The 27086-nt window shown below is 33.1% G+C and overlaps 1 protein-coding gene across 1 annotated transcript; it reads right to left on the bottom strand.

Moving 5' to 3' along the window:
* Positions 1-2419: 2419 nt before the first annotated feature.
* LOC124373481 (tRNA (adenine(37)-N6)-methyltransferase-like) lies at positions 2420-26510 on the bottom strand. Its single transcript, XM_046831849.1, has 4 exons — positions 26169-26510; positions 24927-25084; positions 8181-8515; positions 2420-2860 (listed from the first exon to the last, which is right to left on the bottom strand). The coding sequence occupies exons 1-4, from the start codon at positions 26450-26452 to the stop codon at positions 2522-2524; spliced, it is 1116 nt and encodes a 371-aa protein (XP_046687805.1). The 5' UTR covers positions 26453-26510; the 3' UTR covers positions 2420-2521.
* Positions 26511-27086: the final 576 nt, after the last annotated feature.

Below are 27086 nucleotides of genomic sequence, written 5' to 3'. Positions count from 1 at the left end.
TCCAACAATTTACTGAAAAGTATTATTGTTGGTGTGGCTGAATCTTTGTCCATGGCAATGTCCATAAATTATCTGCTTCAGGACGGTATTTTCCCGAGCAACTAAAAATCTCAGGATATGTCAAATTTTTAAACGTGGTCCTAAGGACGAAGATCAAAGCTACAGACCAGTTTCTGTAATTACTGTTTTAGGTAAACTAATTGAAATATTGGTTTACAGACAAATTACATCTTTTTGGGAAAATTTTTCCTTTTAAATCCTTTACAGTATGGCTTTGGAAGGGACAAATCAACTTTTAATGCTTTGGATCAGCTTGTTAGACAAGTACACTCATCTTTTAAAGGCAAGGACTTTGCTCGCAAGGCCCAACGATATAATACCAGTACATTATATTAGAGCTGCATATTTTGCCTTCCAATCTGTTTTTAGAAATGGACTAGTTACTGTACGGTAATTGCTCTAAGATTGAAGAAATATTATCTGCAGAAGGCTATTAGAGCTCAAAAAATGTGAGCCTAGAGAGTGTTGTAAACCACACATCAAGGACTTCTGATTCCAAACTGTTATAAATTTTATATATATATATATATACTAGCAGTTGCCCGCGGCTTCGCACGCAATTTCCCGTTGAAAACAGTACACTATATTCACTTATTCTTTTTCTATCACATTCTAAACATTGCTGAGATAATTGATAGTCATTCCTTCGTGAGCCTCTTGGGCGCATTATGAAGGTATGTACCATATTCCTGCCTCTATCTTTCGTGGTTTTTGCTAGGTGTTGATAAGTTATTCAGAACAATTAATGTATATGGATGAATCTCGGTAAACTAATTAGGTTATAAAGAATCAAATTCGGTCTGTTAAAATTCATTTTCTGTCCAAGATATTTCCAGTATTATTTAGGAGTGTGCCTTCAAGAAAATGTATCAAAGAAACCTAATTTCGATCATAAAGTGTCTTCTTACGGCTCTTTTCATTTACCTTCGATGTAACCAAATTCGATTGCCTTATGTGCAAACATTCACGGATTTGTACAATGAGGTTGTTTTCATAATAGCGTTTAATAGTATTTTCATTGCATTAGATAGTTTATTGATCATTGGTGCAATCTGAATTTAAAATTAGCAATGACGTCTTCTATGCAACCTGCATTACACTACTGATCAAGCACTTTACAATAAAAATGTTCTAAATTTTAAATGTAAACAAATGTTTCTGCTTCTTTGATGAACTTCAGCTGAAAGTACTAACAGCTGTTAAGTATCAGTTCGCTTTGTATTACGTGTCGTAGCACAGTCTGTCGGATCCAATATAAAACACTCCAACATCAACAACAATTTATAATTAAAAAATTAGTTTAATAAACTATTTAAATTGGACCAAATTATGAATCTAAACCATTCTCTAATTCCACTGAAAACACACAAAAATTTAATCAAAATCAGTCCAATAGTTTCTGAGTCTGTAAAGGACAAACACACAAACATTCATTTTTATATATATATATATATATATATATATATATATATATATATATATATATATATAAACTATATATATCGAATCCTTTCGATCGATTTTCAATTGAATCTTTGTTGAAGACTCTGTTAGTTTCGAGATTTGGTTTTGACACACTACTCGTTATTATCACAATGCCAAGAGACTGATATTTTAAACAGAAAATTTCTGTGAGAAAGTTATAATTTGTGGTTTTTTGGTGATTTTCATGAACTTGTCATTAAAAACATAACTTTTCAGGGAATACCGTGACCTGTAGAAATCCGTAAGAACCGGACAATTTTCCTGATCTATTGTTAAATTCCCTTACTTTTCCATCACTTACTCACTACTGTTAAAATCACTGAATATTCCAGACTTTCCCGGTCGCTAGACGCCCTGAAAATCTCTGGCATCTTCTTGGGAATTACTTCATTTTTGGCCTGGTACTAAAAACGTTAAAATTACAATATGTACATTATTTACTCTTCCAACATAATGTACACATATTTACATGCAGGTTATCATAAATATGTTACAAGTAGCACCAAAGTTAAAGATAACCTTTACAAGCGTTCACATGATCTGAGCTTGAATTTGGATCTTATCTTGAGTGATATGTTTCTTTCTTTTCTTCATCATCTGAGGCAGGAATATGATCTACATCATCAATTGGAATGTAATCAAAATAACCTTCATCTTGACGTTCTAGTTCTCTAGATAAATTTATTGTAGTTTTATTTACCTTGTTGTCATCTTTAATTTTAAGTTACTTATTGTCAAAACTCAACTTTGCGAGTCTTCTAATTTATCGTAAGCTTGATTAAGTAATCCTTTGGTGAGTTATGCACTTTCCTAAAGGCATAATTTCAAATAAAAATACAGAAATAAACAGTACAAGGAAAGTAAAACTCTTTAACAATGTACAAATGTGTATATTGCACTTGAGTGATCAGAATGTTTAAAAAAATTAAATGTGAATCACAGGTAACAATCAAGCAAAATATGACTTAAGGTGAAGTTAAGATTCAATACTCCCACCATGGGTAGAACACTGCCACTCCGGGTGTCCACACTCACAGAGTGTTCCTGCAGACACGATACGGAACACCTTCACTATGTGGTTATTGTCATCAAACTTGCAACTCACATGGTAGTTATTAATTAGAAACGTATAGAACTGATTAGCGTATCTGTCACGTAAGTACACGGATCGAGGATCTTCACGCAAAACATCCGTTATTATTCTCTGTATGTTAGTCTCCCCTTGAAGAGAAGAAAGAATATTCTCTGCTTGTGGTGTGAACATCACCTGAAGCTGTGATACTGATGACTGAGAGATCCAGTCTGGAACACGGATCTGAAACACAACATAGTACATCAAGCACGTAATTGACAACTTATTCTCGTTAACCATTCTTTTCAGGCAACTTTAGTCTTTATGAAGCTCGTATGATTCACTGGACACAGTTGAATTATACGGCATTTGGGGCAAATATTAATCATAGATTAACGTACACCCATTATCGCCATTGACCATGAGCTCAAATTTTCCTTTGGATGTCTATTATGCAGTTGGTCTTAAATGAATTTTAATCATTAAAACACTACGTTCTTGTTATCAAATGTATGTATATAAAACATGTGTTATGAACAACTTCCTAGACAAACATAATTCTTGTTTCCGACTACATTACTTCTGTGAGCAGCACAAAGGATTAAACATTATTCCAGTAGTGCATGTATCAATCTTTTCATCTGATGTAGTAACAGGCCAGTATGATAATAAGAAAACTGTTCTATTCACAACATGAATAGTACAGACGCTGATAAAAAACTCCAAGCACACCAATCTTGTACTGGCTATAGTTCCCATGAGATTTGATACTCCAAACCTGTATCTAAAAATATCTACAGTTAATGTAGAGATTGAAATCATAGCCAAAAATCATCCAGAACTAAAACTTCTTCCTCTACATATCTTTCCTCGACATGTATTCACTAGCTATGGACTACATATGAACAAAAAAGGAAAGGTGAAGACTGCTGAAATGTTATTAAAATTGTTACAAAATAATTCCTCTCTAGTAAAAGAAACAAATGTTCCAAGAAATGATCGAATCACAGTGCTGGAAACAGAGATGAGTTAGATTATAGAGCAGTATAAAGATGACCCATCAGTTGGTTTTGCACACACTATGTCCTATGATTTCCAGGACACTAAAAAACATATGTCTGTCAGGGTAGCAGGTGTATTCATACAAAAGTTTAGTCAGTCTCACGTATTAGATCTCATTTACAAAAATCTAGCTTACCAGAAGGTACCTAATGCATCATCAGTGTACAGCCTTGTAACAAAACAGAAGTACTACAATAAACCTACCAATAATGACAATGATGCATTCTACCAGCTCGATATAGACATTAAGTCAAAAGGACTGAAAACATTAATTTGTTCTGCTATGAGTTGTGTTAGGGACTGTATTCGATCGCAACACTTTGCACAAAATATTCTGATGTTTCAACGCTCAACAAGAGCCACAGTATATTTGTAATTTCTTATGACCAAACAGCACAAAGAGATCTGTGGAATAGGCTCACCCATAGTGAGTTTGTAGGAAGCCTGAGAAAACTGTTTTCAATACAAAGGCCGGGTAATTATCATATTAACCGCCGGGGCGGAAAAATACGAGTTTTGCGTTCTTAACTTATTGGAATCGTCCTATATAAAAAAAAGTATAAGGTTTGATGGGGTGGAAATGAGAAATAACGAAGTTCTAGAAAATAAAAAATTAAATAACTTTCCAGTAATATCTCCATGTTCTACATCCACGTCTAGCGTCACGTGACCTTTTTGTGGCCAATGATTGAACCTCGTGATGACGTCATCGGTTGCGCCGCCATCTTTGCAAACGTAAATGAGAAATTACAGAAATGAGCAGAATTTTGATCAAAATTAATAATGTTTTTCTTAATTTCGAGAAAAAAATTAATTACGAGTGCCTCCGGCCATCAGCGCGGGCTTCGGCAGCACCTTCGGTGCTGCCCCGCGCTGATGTCAATAAAAGAAAAACATCCCTCGAGATAGTACCTATCAGTAAAATATAAAATTCTAGAGGGGCTGATCAAAAATATAAATTGAAATGTAATGCAAAGGCAATTATGTAAAGTTTAAAAAACTAAATAAATCATTAAAAACTCAAATATATAGATGGATATTAACAGAGAACACTTACCATTAGTGTGTTGGCGGATATAGCTAAACAGCAGCAACAAAAAAGTGGTCTATCACAACGAAACGACACAGTCTCCCGGTTTAAAAACACCACTCGACCGCACGACGAACAAATACACTCATTTTTAAAAATGCCCTGTTCTATTAAAAAAGAGATAATTTCGTTTCGGTTAAAACGTAAGCTCTTTACGTGCCCTACGAAACACTCCGACACACACAATTCACTAGGGTTGGTTGAACTAGTGGATGGTTGATTCATCATTGTAAACTCACTCACTCAATCCGACCTACTGAACACGATATCTTGTGTAGAACTGACCTATGCCCCGGACAACTCAGATAACAGGTATGCTATCAGGCTGCTATCAGTCCCGGCCGCAGATAATATTCAAGTAAACAGATTATCCAGACACAGCACACAAACTGAACATTAAAACATTAGAAACTTTACCACTTATCAATATACCCCCTAAAATCATGTTATTTGTCATTTGCACCCCATAGTACTATATATATTTTTTGTTCAGGAGGGTGAGCAGAATACGTTGGTAACGTCAAATTCGTGATTTGCCGCCCCGGCGTTTAATCTTACTGGTACCCAAAGGCCAGTAGAGGAAGCTCAGCAGATGGACCAATCAAAAACTACTAATGTCACTACTTCTGAGTATTTTCATCAGTCTGCAGGAGTTGTGCTCGTGCTTCTAATACAAGTTTTTGTTGAATGAGTGATAAACTGAGAGTACACACTGTTGGTGTGGAGAGCAATTCAGAACATTGTGTTTCCTTTATAATAATTCAAATGTGAATAGTACTATAAGTTTAGTTAGTTCAATAGGTTTCATAGAAATATAGGGAATGACAAATGTTATGCTAGTAACATTAAAACGTCAAAACAATTAAAAAATTCTTCAGGTAAATATAAAGTGTGTGAGAAACAAACTGCTAGAATTAGAAAGCTTCTGTAAGGAACATGACATTGAAGTTATCAGTATGTCTGAACACTGGCTCACGTCACCTGTGTATATATACACCTCAAGGTTATGTTCCAGTTATTTTTTTTGTAGAAAATGTTTCAAAAATGGGGGGTTGGGAATTTTAGTAAAACTAGTACTGAAGTTGGAGTGATTGAAACGGATGAGTATTGTTTGGAAATGGATATTGAGTTAAGTTGTGCAAAATTAATTTCACAAAATTTGTTTGTTATTTCTCTTTACAGGTTGCCTCAAGGTAACATTAATAATTTTTTTGAAAAATTTGTATTAGCCGCAAAGAAAATTATATCTAAAGAAACAAAAGTGATTGCGGAAATTTTAATGTAGAGATGTTGCCAACTAATAACAAACATTCTATTCGATTTCTAAACTTATTAAGGTCACTCAACATTTACAGTACTTATTTGGCACCAACAAGAGCCAACTATTGCATAGATAATATATTGGTAAATTTCTCTAATGATTTATATACTGTAAACTCTGTAGATGGCCACTTTTCAGATCATATTCCACTTGTAATCAGTTTAAAATATGTTAACCTAATCTTAAAACATTAAAAAAAACAAAGTTTCTAAAACATTCTTTCGTTCTCAAATTGTAGACATATTGAATTTTTTATTGAGAAATTGAAGAAAGAAAAGTGGAATATGATCACTGATTTTGAATTAGGAAAGATAAATGTCTCGACAATATCTGTCAATTTTTTTAGGCACTATATCAATTTGTGGCATTTTTGCTCACCCTTAATTAGTAAAAAAACGAGGTTAATAGTAAACTAAACAGTAGAAAAAATAAAGTGGTACAATTGTGAACTTGCTCAGGAAATAGATTACACGTTAAGTTTATATAATATTTATAAAAACATGTTGAGGAATGGATCAGAGAATACTGAGTTAGCTTACAATGTGTATCTCGTTTGTAAAAGTAGCTATAGGGCACATCTAAGTTAATATGTGCCCTCTGCCACAAAAATAGCCTGTGAAAGGTACATAGATATACCAAGCACAAAATAAGTGCAAAGCAGATTGGGAGGTTATATCTCAAGAACACTCTCCAAATTCTACTAGAGACATCACACTTGACCCTGAACAATTAAATAATCACTTCAAACATTCTGTTAGTGAATTGGGAAATCAAATTTCAGACACTAACTTCTGTCAAAAAGGGTCGTCTTAGGTCTCTTTGAGTCTAAGATATTTCCAGTGCCAGATTTGAGTTTGCCTTTTCTTGAGGAAGATAATATACATACGTACTTAGAATTGAGCATTCATATGGCAAAAAAAAAGCGGTTAGGTCAATAAAAAATGTATCAGACAGAGAAATTTGTGTTCCTCTATTTAGAGAGTATAAAATTATGATATTGCCAAATCTTTATATTTACTGTTGTTTAGTAAGTGTAAAAGAAGTCCTCCGCAGCTTTACAATTAGGGAACAAGTACATGGGTATGATACGAGGAGGAAGTATTTTTTAGATCTTCCTCAAGTAAGATTAGAAAAAACTAGAGGTAGCCATATTTTTATGAAAATTAAACTGTTTAACAAATTATCACAAAATGCATGGATTGTACCTTTAAAGAATTTTAAGAGAGTATTAGAGAACTGGTTCAAGAATAATGTTTATTACTCAGTCTCAGATTTCTTAAGCAGCGATATTACATGTTTATGCTTTTAAAATTAATTTTCGTTGTGTGTCCCATTGATTTGTTAAATTATAAACCGTAATTGTTTGTTTGTTTTGTTTGTATTTGTTTTATTTATTCGTGATATAGTATGTGTTTTATTTATTAATTTATCTGTATGTACATAAATGAATAAGCTGACTTTGTCTATCGCTGTAATTAAGCTTAATGACAATAAAATATTTCTGATTCTGAGAAGTCTATTATGGTCAAAAGACATTTATTCAGGTATAAGAGAGAAATCATTAGGAAGTTTATGCAATACTTCAGTAACTATTTATGATACTGAGATTTTGAGTGGTAGAAGTCTTGTTTTGCAGGTTCGTTGAAGCATCTTAGTGTAAAAATGCCACATCACATTGTCAAGGGGGCCAACCAGTCTTTTGAGTACCTAGACAATATTGCACTTAAACATTCACGGTTATTATGAAAAAAATATTATCAGTACAATAGTGGTACATTAATTAAACATATGGTTGTGCTATCATAAAACAATGTTTGTACAAAACAGTTAATTACATTCAGCAGGATATTTCAACTAATATTCCCACAACTTTAGAGACCAAAATAAGTTTTTTGCTACTTTAAAGATCAATAGGGCGTAGCAAGGAGGTATTTTTGATATACAAACTATGCTATCTTTTAAGTTGGACAAACACATATCTACAAAATTTAATTGAAATTGGTTTATTGGTTTTGGAGATTGGCATAAACAAACACCTCATACTTGACGGTCATAAACTGACATAATGACAGTGGTCTTACAACACTTACATGCCTATGTGCTGGCAAGGGGGAGGAGCTGGTGCCGAGCAGGAGAGAAGCTGCTGGGTTGACTCCCTCCTCTCCGTCTGGAGCCTCCCGTTCTGAATCTACACCCCCCACTATGGTAGTAGGGGCTCGGAGAGTGACAGTGGAGGGCCCTGCACTTTCCGGGTCAGACTCCTGCCCGTCCAGTTCCAACCTCTCAGTTTCAGTGGGAACCCCACACTGCCCATCCCAGTCCACATTGAGCTCCACAGGGTTGTCATAGTGCGGTATGTAGGGTTTCAGATCCAATACTGGTGTGCCGTCCAACATGTCTACTCCAGAGAAATAAACAGAAGATCCTGTAACATTTCGATATTTACTACAATTCAGAAAATCTCTACATTATTGACACCTATGACCTTAGGCATTCATCATAAGTATCAAAATTGGTCATTATGGCTATGTTTTGTCGTTATGTGCTGAACAAGCACTTACACAATACTCACAACCATATAGCAAAGCAATAATGATTTGTTTGGTGTGTGAACATTTAATGGGTCCATTTTACAAATCAAGCTCAAAAACAATTTTAATATTTATTCTAAAAAGAAAATTAAAAACTGCTAACTAATATAGTAATGATAGTATTACAATATACATTGTTAATTAACCCTGGAGCTGGCAATTACATTAGTCTCTGGTGGCAGTTCAGTTTTCAGCATTTTGGCACCACATTTTGAGTTACAGGCTTAGCTGAAGTTACATACAAAATTTAAAGAATATACCTTATGTCATTCTCGATCCTACAGATAAACAGACATTCAAACAGAAAGAATATTGGTAGCCTACTAAATGATAGGCTTCAATGACACTCATCCAAATTTCATGAAAGGACACACACACCATCATCGAACTCATTTTTTATGTAAAAATTAACTTATGTACCAATGAAACATATATAATTTAAAATCTAAAAATGAAATCTTTTTTGAGATACCCTAATAGTTAGGAAAAAAAAAAATGCCCAGCCAAATCCTATAGAGGGTCATGTCCTATCATTACATATGACATTGCCTAAGTAGAAACGAAGTTACATGAAAAATTTCAAGTCCACAGCTCGATTAGTTCTTAAAACATCCAGCAGATACACAAACAGACAGAAGAATTTTGCCAGAACCCTAAGTCATATCAAAACATACTGATAAAATGGAGTAAATCGAAACAAACCAAACAGAATGAATCAACAAGTCTTACTAACAAATCCAACAGAGCAACTCCTCTATGGGTGTCACTATGCCATTTGATTGTACTAAAATTGTTTAAAAAGCTGTTCTGCGATTTTCACATAGCCATTGTAGTTACCCATAAGACCAAAATTATATGCTAAAATTTGATTTTTACCTTTAACTTTGAACTTCTGACCTCAAAATCAATAGAGTTCCTTCCTTGAACTAATAGAAGCAGTCTATGTGCCAAATTTAAAGTCTCTAGGATCAGTCTAGTTCTATGTAGAAGATGCACTAGAACGTCAGATTCAAGATTCAAGATTCAAGATTCAAGATGTCTTTATTAGTCATTAAGTAACATAATTAGTTACAATAGACTTCGTCACATTATTGGGCAGTAATACTTAAAAAAATTAACAATTTTATAATTGGAGACTTATTTTTAAAATTAAACAGGAATGTTGCAAGATATAGGAACTTACAAAACTAATAATTGGTATAAATAGAGAGCGGTTGTATAAAATTATTTTAGAAAAATAAGAAAGCATTGTAGGGTAAATATATATAAAAAAACACAGACTGGACAAGAAACACAAAATAACACATACAATTAAAACCCAATGAAAAATGTAACAATATAAATATTTAAAATATGTAAGTCAGGTGGTTAAAACATAAAATCTCCAAACTATAAAATAAAGGTTAAAAAACTTAAAACTTGACTAGACAAAATTATAAACTTAAGGAACTAATATCACAGGCCAAATATTCATTCACAGAGTAAAATGCTTTTTCTTTAAGCCATTTGCTTACAACTCGTTTTTAAACCTATTTATATTTACATTCCATCCTCCTTTTGGTAATTTATTAAATAGTTTTATTTTCATATAGATATGACTACCTTTTGTTTTTTCAAGCCTGGTCCTTGGCAGCTCTAACATGTACTTTTTTCTAGTTTTATAAGTATGTATGGTTTCTCTAACAGTATAACTTTGCAGATTTGCTTTCACATCAGTAAACAATAATATATATACAAACAGGGCAATGTCATGATATTTAAAATCCCTAAAAGCTTGCAGGCAAGATTCCCTTTCATTAAGATTTTTTATTTATTCTTATTGCTTTTTTTTGCCAGACAAACACTTTATTTGAATGGCAACTATTTCCCCATAAAGAAATTCCATAGACTAAGTGGGAGTGGAAAAAGGCCATAGTAGGAGGTTATTAGCATTTCTTCGGTGATGCAGAGTTTCAATTTGCGCAATAGGAAAATTACTCTCGCCAATTTAGTACAAAGATTTTCTATATGGCTTTCCCAGCTTAGTCTACTGTCTAAAAAGATTCCTAATAGTTTAACAGGCTTAAAACATTTGTAAATTACATGGTCCATTGAAAAAATTATATTTTCTGTTTTGCTGTTGTTTACAACAAGCCTGTTAGCCTGAAACCACTCAGTTTGCTACCTTCATTGCATTTTCTTGTATTTTTATTAAACCATTAAGTGTACTATGGTGATTTAGAAGAGTAGTATCATCAGCAAACAAAACTGACATACAGGGTAAATTGAAAGGAAAATCATTAACTGCAACGATAAAATAAAAAAGGACCTAAAACTGAGCCTTGTGGCACACCAATTTGAATTGTTTTTTATGAGAGACGAATTAGAACCCTGAACAACCATTTGTTTTCTATTATTCAAATAAGATACCAACAAATTCAACTCACTACCTTGCACACCATAGCAATAAAGTTTACTTATAAGTAATCATGAGGTATGCTGTCGAAGGCTTTAGACAAATCAATTAAGGTTGCAGATGATGTTGTTTTATACTCAAAATTATGAATAACATTACCAACTAGAGTTTCTACAGCTTTTGTAGTATTCAGTCCTGGTAAAAACCCCAAAACTGCTCTTTACATAAGAGACCATTTAGCATGAAAAAGTTTTGTAATTGGTTTTTGATACAGTATTCAAATATTTTGCTAAAAATAGGTATTAAAGATATGGGACGATAACTGGAAGGGTTTGTTTTATCACCCTTCTTATAGATAGGAACTACTTTTGCTATTTTTAAACATTGAGGAAATGTGCCTTCAATTAACATTCGATTGAATAGATAAGTTAGTGGTTCAGCTATGACACTGATAATCTGTTTAGTAATCTTATTCGAAAAACCATAGTAATCTTCACTACCCGATAGATTTAATTCAGAAGCACACTTTAGGACATCTTCAACAACAATTACTTTCCAATATAACGTATTTCTTGGAGTACAACTATTTACATAATTATTTACTAAGCTAAGAGCTACACTAAAAATCATCAGGTACTTGAGTTTTATTCATATCTAGTGCTACATTTATAAAATAATCATTAAAAACATTAGAATCAATATAAGACTCATTAGATTGCGATTCTGTGCTTTTTCAGCTTTGATAATATTCCATGCAGCTTTACATTTATTTTAGACCTCTTAATGTAATCTTCATTTGCCAATAGCTTTTCTTCCTTAATCAAGGCTTTATACTGTTTTCTAGCTTCCTTGTACACTGATTTTAGCCAACAGTTCTCTTTCTGTACCTTTACTATTTTTTAAATTGTCATAACAAACTAAAACAAAAAACTTCTAAAATTCTTAAGTTTTGGCGAAACCATTGAATATTTGGCCTTTTTGAATTTTTAAACTATTAACTTCTTTTAAATATACTTGTTTCTTCATATAAACTAGTCAATAAATTAATAAATAAGAAAATGCCTCGTCAACAGTATAAAAAAAAACTTAAGCCTAGTCCAATCTACTTCAAGAAGTAGTTTTTTAAAACTATCAATGGTGATAGGCGTCATCACTCTTATTTTTTTGTACATGTCATTCATTTTTTACAGCACATTGTATGTTTGTCAGATTAGATTTATATAAGCTAGCTAAGATGCAGCATGGTCAGACAGGTGAGGTTCTACTACTTTACATTTAAGTTTTCTTGTATTTATATTAGTGATAATGTTGTCTAAACATGCCTCTCCTCTTGTGTTTTCCAGGTTCAAGCAATACATATTGTAAGTGCGTAATAAATTAAGAAAGGACTCCTTTTCAAATGAATTTTTAATTATATTTATGTTAAAATCTCCTGACAAAACTATGGTTTTCTTTGTATGTTTTTGATAAAAATTGTAAAAGTGTATCCAGTAAACAGAAGAAAATCTTAACATCAGAATCAGGTGTGCGATAAATAGTTACAATTAAGAAATTTTCTTTTTTTAGTAAAATTGCTGAAGCTTCAAATACAAGAGGAAAACAATAATTTTCCAAGCTAATTATTTGAAATTCCATCCCTACCCTGGCATATACCCTGCTTCCTCCTCTTATAAGGGGAGGTTTTCTACAATAACTACTGGCTAAATTAAAACCTAGTGGAGGATATAAAAGTAATTCCTCCTCAACAAGCCAATGTTCATTAATTGTTATTATGTCGATAGTTATATTAAGTTCATTTATCCAAATATTTAACATGTCTAGTTTATTTTTGATCGACTGGATATTCAAATGAAAGATATTAAATCCCATGAAGTCTGTTACTGTGTTGTCCATCAGTGGCGCTGAGGGCGGGTGGCGACTTGGGACTGGAGATGGTGAGTTTCCCGAGTTGTTGACTTTGTTTGTTTGGGCTGACTGCAGCACTGGCGATTCAGTACTTAGAGATGATGTGGGTCGCTTTTCTGGATTGTCTCTTACTGCTTGTATTATTTCATGAGCCAGCCACCTTTTACCACTAACACTAAGGTGTAAACCATGTCTAGTATGCAAGTGTTTATTTGCTTTACTGGCTTCAACTAGTGTCACATTAGGATACTTCTCAGAGAGCTTCTTCAGAATTTCATTGGTTTTCTTTTGTCTCTTCATTAACACACGACCACTCAGCCAGGTCATATCGATTTGGCAAGTCCACCAAAACTACATTACTTGTGTAACATTTTGCCATTTCAAGAGCTTTTGTAATGTTGTTAATGGCAACTTGAGATTCGTTTTTAGCAACATCATTTGCTCCACACATGAGAACAAGTACATCGTCATTTGAACAATTTTCTTTTTCGAAGTTTATCATGTTCAGGACTTGTTCACTCTTTCCTCCAGGTTTATACATAACCTTTAGCCTCAAATGAGTTTTTGAATATTATTAATATTCCAAGCAACATCCCTTCCATGACTGTCTGAACAAAGTAGCAATTTCTTTTTTGTAACAATGTTTTGTACTTTAACTTGAACATTCTCAGCATCAATATTTCTGGAGTTCGTCTTCATAGTCGTCCGTGTCAGAAGAAAGTACTTCATAGTAATTGAAGGTTGAAAATTGTACTTAATGGCTGCTTTTTTATATACATTTTGCCTTTAGAAGGATTTCTGATGTTCTTGCTCACGACATTTGAGAAGAGTTCTTTTTCAGATGTCGCTACTGGAGTGTTTGTGAGGTGTTTGAATATTCTTTACGAGAGGCAAACTTTTTCTTTCAGACTGCCATTCCTTTTCCTACATTTACATTCATTTGGTCCAATAAGGCCTTTAATTTTCTTTCAAGTAACAAGTTCTTTTCTTCCTTTTCTAAGACCAAAATTTCTAATCTTGAACTATGACTTCTTAATTCTGTAATTTCTTCCTTGGCAAATGTAAGCTCTTCATTCAATGTCTTAATTACTTCATTCAAGTTTTCTATTTCTGAAGTTAGGTCCTCATTTATATTTTCAACATCTTGGTCCTTCTTTGTAGCTCAAGTTAATTAAGTTACATTCATTACAGAACCACAATGTGTTGTGTTTCTCAATTTTGTTTAAAACCCTTCTTGTTTTAAGTCTGTACACTTCAGATGAAACCATTTTGAGCAGGTTCCTTTACACAATACAGCGTGACATTTACCAAACATTCTTGTACATTTTCCACAAGGATATTTAGGCATTTTTGATACTTTATTTTTAATCTTGTTAAAAAATAAATAAATAAAATATAAAATAACAACAATATTTATTTTTACTATTTTTGTATTAATATAATCAATATAAATTTTTTAAATTAAATTAATAAATAAGAAAAGCAATTTATTAGTTTAAAAAATTTACAAATAATAAACACAAAAACAAAACAAAAAAATATATTAATTATTAATAATAATTTGTTATTTTGACTATCAAAAAGATTCACCACCTCCAGTTGGATTCGATCTAAGGACCTCAGGTTTACTGAATACAGACTCAAGCACTGAGCTATACAACTTGATAAGAGTGTCAGGAGTAAGAGTCTGTTTTCCTTCAGCTACACCAGAACAAGTATATACAAGAACTCTTTAGCAGGTTTTATTTAATCCAAACAAAGAAGTTGTTGTTATTATTATTATTAGGACACCGATAAAAAATTGATATCCTTGCACCAAGCCTATTAATAAAATGTGCTTTGCTAACAAAAATTTTCACAAAATTACAATTAAAAATTCACAAACCAAATTTCTTGTTTTATAGTTTTTAGGTTATCAAAACAGTCTAGAAATAATTATTGAATTATGTTTAACAGTTTTTTGTTAAAACTATTACTCAGTAAATTAGTTTACAGTTTTAAAAATACATTAACAATGTTTTAAGCACTTACAACACTAAATTCCCACTATTAAACTAACTAAATAATAGAGCTCACTCAAGTCCTGTTTCAACTCAAAGCAGACGACTCAATTCTCAGACTAAGTATAACTATTCAAGATTACTCAGTGGTTATGCAGCAGTTTAAAACAATGACAGTGGTAGTAGCATTATTTCATAAGACCCATTATAGTTGGTCAGAATCACTTGGTATAGAGCAACAGTGAAGGTGTGAACTATTGTATTATAACTAGACTGTTATATAGTAGTTTAAAACAATGACAGTGGTAGTCGCATTATTTCATAAGACCCATTATAGTTGGTCAGAATCACTTGGTATAGAGCAACAGTGAAGGTGTGAACTATTGTATTATAACTAGACTGTTATATAGTAGTTAAACATAATAACAGTGGTATTCGCGCTAGTCAGAACAATAATATAGAAATATAAGTTTTTTATTTTATTACTTTATTACTATTATTATTATAAAGTCCACCTTGAAGTTTGGCAGTGTTAGTACATGAAAATGTGTTATATAAGAGAAAAATCTCTGTAGATAAAAATTCTTCTTGTGTTTATACATGCCTATTGTTTTTAGACTTGTAGACTTGTGTGTTTGTAACACACTATAAAGCTGTTAATCACACAATGGTGATTAGCAGCTTTATAGTGTGTTACAGATGTCTTGGTCATGTGGTGAGTAGTTAGGAGGTGCATTGTTGGTTTAACCCACCCAAAACTTCACAAATTAAGGGAGCACTTTTCCTAGTTTATCTTCAGTGTCCGCCATCTTTTTTAATAGCACTTAAATAGACAGAATCCAGCCAATCTCTGACCTCAGGAACCAGCAAAACCTGCAAACAAAGTCTGAACACCTTGACAGAAACAATGACCTTAACAGACATTACACCTTTATCATCCTTGAACTCAGAATCTAATATCTGCAATGTATCTTTTGATGATATTATGTGTTTTGAAAAATATTGTGTTGAAGGTAATATGGTAATGGTTTTTTTAAACACTTCATGTAAATATAAGGTCTTTAAAACAAAACTGGGACCAGTTTTTGGGTTATTTTGGAGGTTTGCTTAATAAATTGGATGTAGTTATTTTAACAGAAGTTAATATAAAGTATGACCTGATAGAACTGTTCCAAGTTGGAAAATTTTGTAAGTTTATGTAGTCTGAGAGAAGCAAGAAAAGGTGGAGGAATAATGTTATTTGTAAAAGATAATTTAAGCTTTTGAACAGGTGAAAATAAATGTGAATTGTTGTGAGGGAATTCTTGTAAATGTGAGGAAAAATGAATTAGAGTTAAATTTAAATATTCTGGCACTATATAGACCCCCTACTAAGAATATGTCTGTCTGTACGAGTTTTTTAACTGACCTGGAAAACGTAATACGTGAAAAAGTAAATGAAAAAAACTTGTTGGTTATAGGAGATGTCAATATTGATTTGACAGATCTAGAATTTAAAATAGTTCAAAAATTATAAAAATTTAATGGCAGAAAACGGTTTAGTCTCATATATAAATGGTTTTACAAGGGAAGAAGTTTTGGGAAACAGACTAGTTAGATCCTGTCTTGATCACGTTTATCTCAGGGCTGATAAGGTTACAGCAGAGGCTTTCTTTTTACTGAAGTTGAAACTGGCTGACCATTATACTTGCCTTATCAATGTACAACCGGATAGTGGGTCCTTTCCACATAACAAAAGTCTGTCTAATTATCATAGGATTGATAAAAAAATATTAAAAGAAGTATTATTTGAGTGCAGATTGGACTGTTCCATACGGTAACAGTCATGACACAAATTTTTTATGTAATTACTTAATTAACAATTTTAGCAAAGCATATGAGAAATGTACAGAACACACTTGTAAAAACGGGCAAAAATAAGAGACATAAAAAACCATGGATCACAGGAAATATTATTAAAATGATGAGAAATAGGGATAAATTGTTTAAAAAATTGAGGCAGGATATCAATAACTTATTTATTAAAAATGAATACAGAAAGATACGCAATTCGATCAATAAAGAATTGTTAAGAAGGAAAAGGCAGTATTATTTTGAAGTTTTAAATAATGTAAAAAAAATATTAAAGATGTATGTGGACTAAAATTAATTGTATAATGGGAAGACAAAAAAAAAAAGTCTGTTGATGATACAATCAATAATTTTTTTTATAAAAATGGAAGAGGCTTAAAGGAGTATGAGGTTTGTCAGGGATTTGTGGACATCTTTACAAAAGAAGTGGATAAAGTAGTTCCATGACTGTGATATAATAGTATTGGACGAGCAGAATGAGAATGTGCGTACAAATTTGACATCTTTTTATATACCAAAGGCAAGTAGTGGAAAAGTTATTAAAATTATAAATGAAATGAAAAAGAAAAGTCCAGGAATTGATAATATAGAATTCAAGACATCATAGAGTGTGAGAGTGTAGCTTCACCCTTAATCACAAAAATGATTAACACGTCAATTAAAAAAGTGGAAGATTTCCAGATAAGCTTAAAACTGCAATTAGTAAGGCCGATATACAAGGGAGATGATCACAAAGAATTTAAGAACTACCGTCCAATATCGATATTATCTGTATTAGACAAAATAATTGAAAGGTATGTTGGGGATTATTTAACAAAGTATCTGACAGAAAAACAAAATTATAACATTAAGTCAATACGCTTATCAAAGAGGTAAAGGCACCAATGAACTATTAAGTGATTTTTCAGATTTTGCAAATAATACATTAAATGAAAAAAAACACATACTCATGACTTTTGTTGATTTTTCGAAAGCGTTCGACTCCCTAAAGCATTGCAAAATACTTAAAGTACTTGAGAAAAATGGAATTAATGGAAATTTGAAAGATTGGTTCAGTAAGTTATTTAGAAAATAGGAAATTAGTTGTTAAAAATCAATGACACATATAGCAGAAGAGCAATACTAAATTCAGGAGTACCACAGGGAAGTATATTGGGGCCAATACTATATTTACTATATGTGAATGAAATACCAAATTTGATGAAATATGCAAAAGTATACATGTATGCAGATGACACTGCGCTTGTGGTGGCCCATGAAAAATGTATTGGAAGCAGAAAGACAATTACAGCATGACTTTACCAGGTTAACAGTGTGGTGCCATGATTATGGATTGGTTATGAATGGGAAAAAAATCAAAAGTCATGCATATTCATTCCCCAAGGGTAAGTAGTGTCCAAGCTAATATAAAACTGCATACATACTCTTGTCTCCACGATTGTTTTTGTATATTGATAATGTCTGTAGTTGTGATGTGTTAGAACAGGTTGTGAACTTTTGTTATTTAGGAGTAACAATAGACAAACATTTAAAATGGGATTTTCATATTAATAAAATATGTCAACGATTAAGATTATGTCTGGGAAAATTCTACTATTTAAAAACAATATTTGCCATATAATACTTTGCACCTAATATATGCATCTTTATGTGAATCAATTATAAGATATGGGATTAGATCATGGGGAAGTGCAGTAGACACAAGGTTACTACAAGTAGAAGACTTACAGAGAAGGATTTTGAAAATTATACTGCCTGACCATATGAGACATTGCATACGAGAGGAGATCACAGTGTTTCATATTACACAAACTTTGCCAGTCAAAAAATTATTATTCTTTTTCATTAATTACGTTGATTTTTATTTTTCTCTTGAATATAAGACTATTAACATCCACAAATATTTTTCGAGGAAAAAGATTGTATGTAGTGCCAAGGATTAACAATGGCTACGGTTAAAAAAGAACCAGGCAGAGATTAATTCCAAAACACTTTTTAATAGGTTGCCTGAGGACCTTCAAAATTGTAATACATATAAACAAGTAAAGGTTAAAATAGGGCAGTTTTTAATGTTAAAAAATATACATGTTTGAAGCTTGAAATTGTTACTGTTGTTGGCACTGTTGTTTGAAATAAGTTACTATTGTATATAAATTATTGTATTGTTTTGATTTGTTACATTGTTAAAAATTTAGAAGTATTGTTAGATGTTATAATTACAGTTAAAATTGCTCAGTTCTCGTTTGTGAAGCTTTATAAAATATTTAATTTGTTTGTTATGTTTGTCCTGTATTCTTTGAAGTTTGTGTTGTTATGGCTTTTAAAAATGTTTGTCGTGTTATTTTGTACATAATTTATTGTTGCTGATTTGAAGTTTATTATTTTTGTTACATAGTTTCTTGTTATTAATTTATTATATATTTATTTATACTTATTGTAAGAATTAACTGTTAATACTGTAAACTGAACAACATTTTGGTTATTCAAAAATTAATTAGAGCTGCTCATGAAGATCAACCACATCAAAATAAATAATAATTAGTTTGTATTGACTACAGGCAAACCTTTTTAGGTTTTTGTTGTTTTGTGTAAGCAATGCATGTAACTTGATGTTTTTTTCGTGAATAAATTGAATTGAATTGAATTGAATATCTGGCAGTCTAAAACTAATGCAGCTTTAGCAACTCTCCATCAATAAACTCAAAATCAAAAGAGCAGTGAAGAAGGTTTGTTGTGAGAAATTCTTAATAAATTATATAACTTTTTTAAAGAACAGATGAAAAAAACATTACAATATAGAGAGAGGAGGAAACCTTAAGAAGCAATACAGTACAGACTGCATTGATCTCCAATCAATCTCAGAACAAACAGGAATTATATCACCATTTATACAGAGTACAAGGCCACGTTGCTCTCCCATCCTTTGAGCTTAATCTAGAAGAAACCATCACCAACACAACACTGCACAAAGAAAAATCAAAGGGATCTAAACAAACATTTTAGAGACTATTAAATTTCACAGAAGAGAACATGTAACAAAACTCGAATGTTCTAGAGAGCGGAGTAACCATCTACATGAGAGAACATCTTAAGGAAAACAGTGAGGCGATCATCACCATTGATGATCTCTGGCTAGAACTGGTGTGCGAATTGGCTGCCATTAAACTCAAAGTGGGCAAGTTAATTTTTTAGTACAGAAAGTACTTACAGATCAGATAATAACTTTTGAGTCTGTTCTAGAAGTGCTAGCTTAAGTTCTAGAAAACCTACAGTCCCAGCAACACCCTATCATTCTAATGGGCACATAAATAGACAATAGACAATAGACAAATATCTTTTATTTGTAATTTCATTAAGAAATACAATGGCGTCACAGTAGTAAAAAAGAATTTCTTGCTTTACAAACTTTCAGATTTTGTTCAGGTAGTGTTGCGTCCCAGTTGATCTAAAAATTCCTTGATTGAGTACACTGGTCGTTCCACTAGAAAGTCCCAGAGTGTTTTCTTTAGTTTGTTCACTGGCGTAGTCTTCAGGTAAAATGGAAGGGAGTTGATAATTTTGCGACCAATATATGAGGGTTTCTTGCTGTATTGGGTTGTGTGATGGGCAGGAAGACTGTAGTCGTTTGCTCTTCTAGTATAATAGGAGTGAAAATCCTCATTCCTAGGAAGGTCTAGTTCCTTTGCATACATGACTACGGCATGGATGTAGAGTGCTGGAGCAGTTAGAAGCTTTAGGGATTTAAAAGCTTCCCTGCAGCTATCATTGTAGTTAAGTCCTGCGAGTGCCCTGACAGCCTTTTTCTGGAGAACTAGGATTTTGTTAAGATTTCCTTCAGATGTTCCTCCCCATGAGATCAATCCATACCTTATATGTGACTCAATCACAGCATAATATGTTGTTTTAGCTGTTTCTAGACCTCCTATCCACATCATTCTCTTCACCACATAAATTCCAGACGAAAGCTTTATAGACAAGTTGTGTATGTGATCGTTCCAAGAAAGTTCCGCATCAATTGTTAGACCTAGAAGTTTATAGTTTTTTTCTACTGTAATTTCTGGAATTTCTGGGAGTTGCTCCTGTTTTCTGCTAAAATTTATCTGTGTTGTTTTTAAGGGGTTGATGGCCAAATCATTTCGAAGACAGTATTGATGTGCTTTATCTGTTGATGATAGGATATCTGAGTGTAATCCTTGTGGAGTGTTATGTGTAAACAGAAGAGTTGTATCATCTGCATACATTATAGGTTCCACATTTTCCTTACTGATGAAGCTGGAAAAGTCATTTGTAAAGAGAATGAATAAGAAGGGTCCCAGCACTGAGCCTTGGGGCACTCCTCTGGTGACTAGGAGCTGTTTGGATCGATATGTACATCTTTTTCCATTTATGTTTTGTTGAATTTCAACTAATTGACTACGGCCCTTCAAGTAACTGACCACCCACTCCCTAGCCACTCCCTCTACTCCCAGCGTTGACAGTTTTTTCAGAATAAGGTCATCACCTAGGCAGTCAAAAGCTTTGCTATAATCTAGCAGTACTGCTGAAACGTACCTGCGAGCCTCCAGATGGTCAATAGTGTGCTCAATTAAGGTGGATAGAGCTGTGTTCGTAGACCTGCCTTTGAGAAATCCATGCTGGTTTTTCGCAATTAGATCATATCTTTCCAGGTGGGCCATAATTCTTGAAAGTGTGATCTTCTCTATTATTTTTGAAAAGGTTGAGATTAATGAAATAGGTTCGGTAGTTTTCCTGTTTAGTGTATGAGCCTTTTTTGTGTTTTGGGTATATTTTAGCTATCTTTAGAGCAGAAGGAAACTGACCTACATTGAAAGATTTGTTTATTATACTGACAAGAGGAGCTGCTAGTTGTTTGGCACAGTGCTTTACAGCTTTTGATGGAATCTCATCCACTCCACTTGAGAACTTGGATTTTAATGAGGCTATTGTTTTTAAAACTTCTTCAGTTATTGTAGGTGTTAGAATTAATGGCTGGATATTGCTAGGTGGTAGGATCATAGAATGTGTTATTGTTTTATTTTTAAATTGGTTTCTATTTCTTTCTAAAGTTGCATCTGCTATTTCAACAAAGTATTTGTTCAATTGTTCAACGATGTCCGCAGGGCTCTGAACTACGAGGTTTCCGTCTATCTCTAGTTGCAGATTTGGTTCCTCCCTCTGTTTACATTGTTTTTCTGTGTTAATTACTTCCCAGATAGCCTTAGACTTATTATCAGCACTTGTAATGTACTCTGTTACAGTGTTTCGCTTTAGATTTCTTAGCTTCAGATCATAGTTTTTCTTTCTGTCTACCATTGATTTTTTGTTGTTTTCACTTCCAGTGATCTGGTATCTGTGTAGAGCAGCGAGAAAATCTTGTTTTAGTGTTTTTGGCTTCTTCATCATATTGAATGGTTTTCTGTCCTTTCCGCTTTGCTCTTACCTTTTTACAGGGGCATGTATGATCCAATTTTAGTCTTACAGTTGTAAGAAAGGCATTGTATGCTTCTTCAGCATCGGGAGCACTATGAACTCTGTCCCAGTTTTCTTTGGAGAGTTCATCTTTTAGGCTGTCTAGGTTTTTTCTGGAAAAAATTCTTTTTTGTGTAGTTTCTTTTATAAAAGGTACATCTTTTTCTATTGTGACAGTGCATGTTTGGCCTGTGTGATCTACTATTCCAGCTTCAACTACTGTAAATTCAATGAAATCCTCCTGTATATTGGTACAAATACAGTCTATAGATGTTTGTGAGTAGTTGGTGATTCTTGTCGCTGGAAGTGGTAGTCGTCTTGCTCCAAAGGTCTGTAGTTCATTTTCGAGGTATATGTTGTCTGCATTTTCAGTCAGCCTATCTACATTAATGTCACCCATTAAAACAAGGACTTTGCCTTCTGCTTGAAAAGAGGCAAGTATTTCAGATAAAACATCAACAGCCAGTCTGGCCTGTCCTCCTGGAGAGCGGTAAATACCCAGTAAGTAAAGTGTTTTATTTTTTATTTTTATTTTTACTAATGCCGTTTCCATGATCAACTCTATGCTTTGGTTTGAGATATTTACTTCTTCTACCTCTGTATTAGCAAATTCTTGGATGTATATTGCAACTCCCCCCGATCTGAGTTCTTTTCGACTGAAGTGTGTTATTAGATTATACCCACTGATTTTAGTAAGTAATAACTCCTCTGTGCTCAGTCCATGCTCAGTAAGTACCAGAAAAGTAGGTTCGAGGTCACTCATTAAGTGATTTATTCTTTCTATCTTTTTTCTTAAGCCTTGAACATTCTGGTGGAAGATGGTGATGGGAGTTGTTCTGGTTTTTGAAGTAGTGGCCTGGGACCTAGCTACTTTAATTTGCTGTTTATTAAGTCGTGGTCTAAAAAAATGTTTTGGGTGTTGTAGCAGGTCATTTGTGGTAGAGTACGTTGTTGGAGGTGTCAGTTCGACTGAGGTGAAGGATGGTTGATCTGGATCTTTAAGGTGTGGTACTGCAGCAGGTGAACTCAAGTAGCCATAGTGCTTGACCATGTGGTTCTTGAAAAACACAATGTGTTTTAGAGAAGAACTCTTCACAGGTCTCATCCTTGGCCCTTTGCTTTGAGTTCAAAGGTGGGTTTTTAGACATTTTCCGGACATTTTCTGCAGAAGACACTGGTGTAGTCTCGGTTGGCTCTATATGGTGGGGACTAACTGCTGGTATGTGAGCAGCTTTTTTGTTTTGCTTACACACTCTATTTTTAGCAACTTGTAGGGAAACACTGAAGTGGTTGTTTGGAGTTGTGATTTTATTTTTGTTAGAGGGTATGTGCTTTGCTGGCCTGGGCTGGAGTCCATCTGCATGATTCTGCAACTGGTTCTGTAGTATTTTAATAGAGTTCTCAACTTGATCTTGTCGGGCTTTTAGATAGGTCATAATCCTGTATTAGGGAATGGTTGCTTGGTTGATCGTCAGTCGGTTTACAAGTGATTGCCAGTGGCAAGGAAACGTCTCTAGTGGGTGGACTTGTTTGTGTATCGACATCTCTGTGTGGGACTTGGTGGATTTCTGTGTTGTTTGTCATTGATTCTAGCTTGGTACTGAGTAATTTTATGGTGTTAGCTAGGTTGGCAATCTTGATCTCATAGCTATCATGATTTTACGTTGATTAATGTCGTGTTCTTCAAAGAACTGATGTAGTTGAGTTTGATTTTGTTTTTCTCTGTCTAGTTGGTTTTGCAAGTTTGCCAGTTCTTGGTACAGATTCTCAACTTTACTTTGACATTTTTCCTTAATTTGGTCCACTTCCTCTAATTCTTCTGTAGTATCTGCCAACTTTGCCTCGAGTCTTGTGCACTTTTCAAGGAGTTGGGCCTTTTCTGCTTTTAATTGTAGATTCTCTTGCAGAAAGGCATTTCCTGCTTCAGCCGCAAGAGTTAGAGACAGATTAAGGTCAACCTCATCGGAATTCTCTAAATTTTGAATTTTTTCCACAATGGTATATGATGTATGATGAGCAAAATATTGACTGCCTGAAGAATTAAAAACAACACAACACTACTGATGATCGAGACCCTGACAAACTACAACCTCCATATGAAAAACCTTCTTGCTACTTGTATAGCACCAACATCAAAAACATCCATCGACTGTGTATGCTGCAATATCAGAAAAGAAGAAATCAATGTAAAAACCAGCATCTCAGATCATACAGGACTATGTATCATTAAAGGGAGAAAATTTCAAAATACCAACCACAGCCTGTTGGAAGAGAAGAACTAAATGTTATGCTTACACCGCACACTATATTTTTCTTTCATTCCTGATTTTAATCCTGTCGTTGTTAAACATCAAAGAATAATAATTACAGATTACTCTGAAAATATTAGTCACTTATATTCTGTTAATCAATGATGATAATTCTACACTATTCTAGCATTGCTATTGTTATTAGTGACGTGGCATTGTTATTTATGTAGGTTGTTTATGGCATTTGTAACTAAAATTCCTATTATAATTAAACAATCTTCTTTGATATGTGCGTTGTGTTATTTTGTTTCAATATCAATAATGTTTAGAAAATAATATCAATACTAAAATACAGAAATTACTTTTACTCCCCTACCTTCAACTTTGTTGATTTGAACCAGTGAGAGGCCAATAGGACAGGGTCGATGCGGAGACCTTGTTCCGAACACTCCAACACGACTACCGTTCAATCTTGGGGGAGCAACTTTGGCTCTGATATGATTGGACTGATTCTGATGGAAGTAGAATAGTATCCTTGAAAAGAGAAATATTTCACACAGTGTATTCTCTAGTGTTGGTTAAATCTAAAATTCATAGGCTTACATAGCCGGTGTCATAAATTACATCTGTTTCCAAGTTCACACTGAGTCAGAACATTGCTTTCACAATTGTGTTCTTGCAATCTGGCCTCTTTGTAGAGAGTATTGTTAGTTCTATTTGCTCACCTACATAATTATAATGCATCCAAATATGTGTCCCAAGTTGTTATTTGAGTTATAAGTTATGCTGACAACAATGATACAGACAGTGTGAAACACTGGTCAGCATTTGCATCTGTAAAATTGGTAAAGGCTCCATCCTCAATTTATCTAACAGATAGCTTGCTATACAAAAACATGTAACAAGAATAAATAGATCAATAATTTTTATATTTTGTAAAAATGTTACTCTCAAACCTATTGCCATGATAATTTCCTTACACATTACATACTTGGGGTGGATGATTATAAAACAGAGCTATACTACTAGTCTATTTTCTCTTTTGAACAATATTTTTGTTCAAAAGCAGCTTATATAACATTTAGTACTATTTATAAATTTATTTAGTTCTATGTTAGTATGCCATATACACAAATAACTTTACAGCTCTTTTACAAACCTTATCATTTTCATATACATTTGTGGCCCTACCAAAGTGATGTCTTATTTAATCATTATCAATGTTTTTATTCAAAATATTGTATGTAATTACGCAAGTATTTTTGTTGATATACTGTTACACAGACTTGAAATTCAAAATGTATTGCTCACTGAATTTTTTACTTTTATTTCTTTTTTTTTACATTATACTTACCACTTTATAATGAATAAAACAAAGCTAAACCCATAAACTTATCTTTTCAGATAATTATTTTTCTTAACTACTACATTTTGGTAAAATTGACTATCTTCATGGGTGTCACAGCAGTCCAGTATTTGTAAAGCTAAAATGTGTGTTAAATTCTCTAAACACATTTAAAACTACAAAATTAGTGCAGAGTAAGAAAGTTAAACTTTTTCAAAAAATTACAACATTCTTAAATTAAATCTAGAAAAATATATAGTAAGCCCTACTTACCACATATGTGAAAAGCCATCTAAACCTTCTAATGAGTGTTCAGGGTTGGTAAAAATGTAGTTGAAAAGAGAAACCTTCCCAAGACTATTAGAGTTAACATTGGGTTGCCTCGGTATTGCCCGTTTCTGAACAAATCCTGTGCTAATGATCCCTATAGGCTGCAGTTCAATGTTTCTCTCTTGGTTGTCTAAAGGCCCGCCATTCTCAGAAACTGCTGCTGCCTCACAATTCTGAGGCAACTCTTCAGATGGTTGACATGAAGAGCACTTCCAAGACTCCAACATTGTTTTAACATGGCTTATCTCTTTAGATTGTGAAAATTTTAAGCTCTTGATTTCTCTCCTGTAACAAAGTAACAGTATTTTTTTCAATGACAAATAGAGAAAAATAGATGATAATATATAACTTATTCAAAGTTTGATTAACACATGTTAAAATCAAAATATTTTAGCTATGTGATGAAGCAAATATGTGATCTGACGGGTAACAAATATTTACCTGATCTCTGCAAAAATGTATTTTTACAGTGCTTATTTAAAATACTAACGTCTGAAGGTTTTGCTTCTAAACTCAACAGCTTACTTAGTAATAATAAAACATTAAGAGAAGTAAACAACTTCAACCTTTATAAAAATATTTGCTACTATATATTACTTCACAAAATGGTGTATTAGACGACTGTGATTAAATGTGATTCGAAGAGTCAAATATCCCTTCTAGCACAGTCAGACGAGAAAGTATATTTCAGGTGTTGTTATCATCTTAAAATAACACATTGAAAATACATTGTTAGTTGTGAAGATTAACTTGTACAACATTGATGGTATAACAACTCTATAGTTGCCACAGTTATATAATTAACCCTTTGGCGTTGTTTACCGTAGATGTTTCTCAAGATGAATTTTACCCCTACTGCAG

This window comes from Homalodisca vitripennis, unplaced genomic scaffold, assembly GCF_021130785.1.
Source record: "Homalodisca vitripennis isolate AUS2020 unplaced genomic scaffold, UT_GWSS_2.1 ScUCBcl_5645;HRSCAF=12462, whole genome shotgun sequence".
NCBI lineage: Eukaryota > Metazoa > Arthropoda > Insecta > Hemiptera > Cicadellidae > Homalodisca > Homalodisca vitripennis.
The sequence above is the reverse complement of the archived record's forward strand: the minus strand, read 5'-3'. Positions and strand labels throughout refer to the sequence as shown.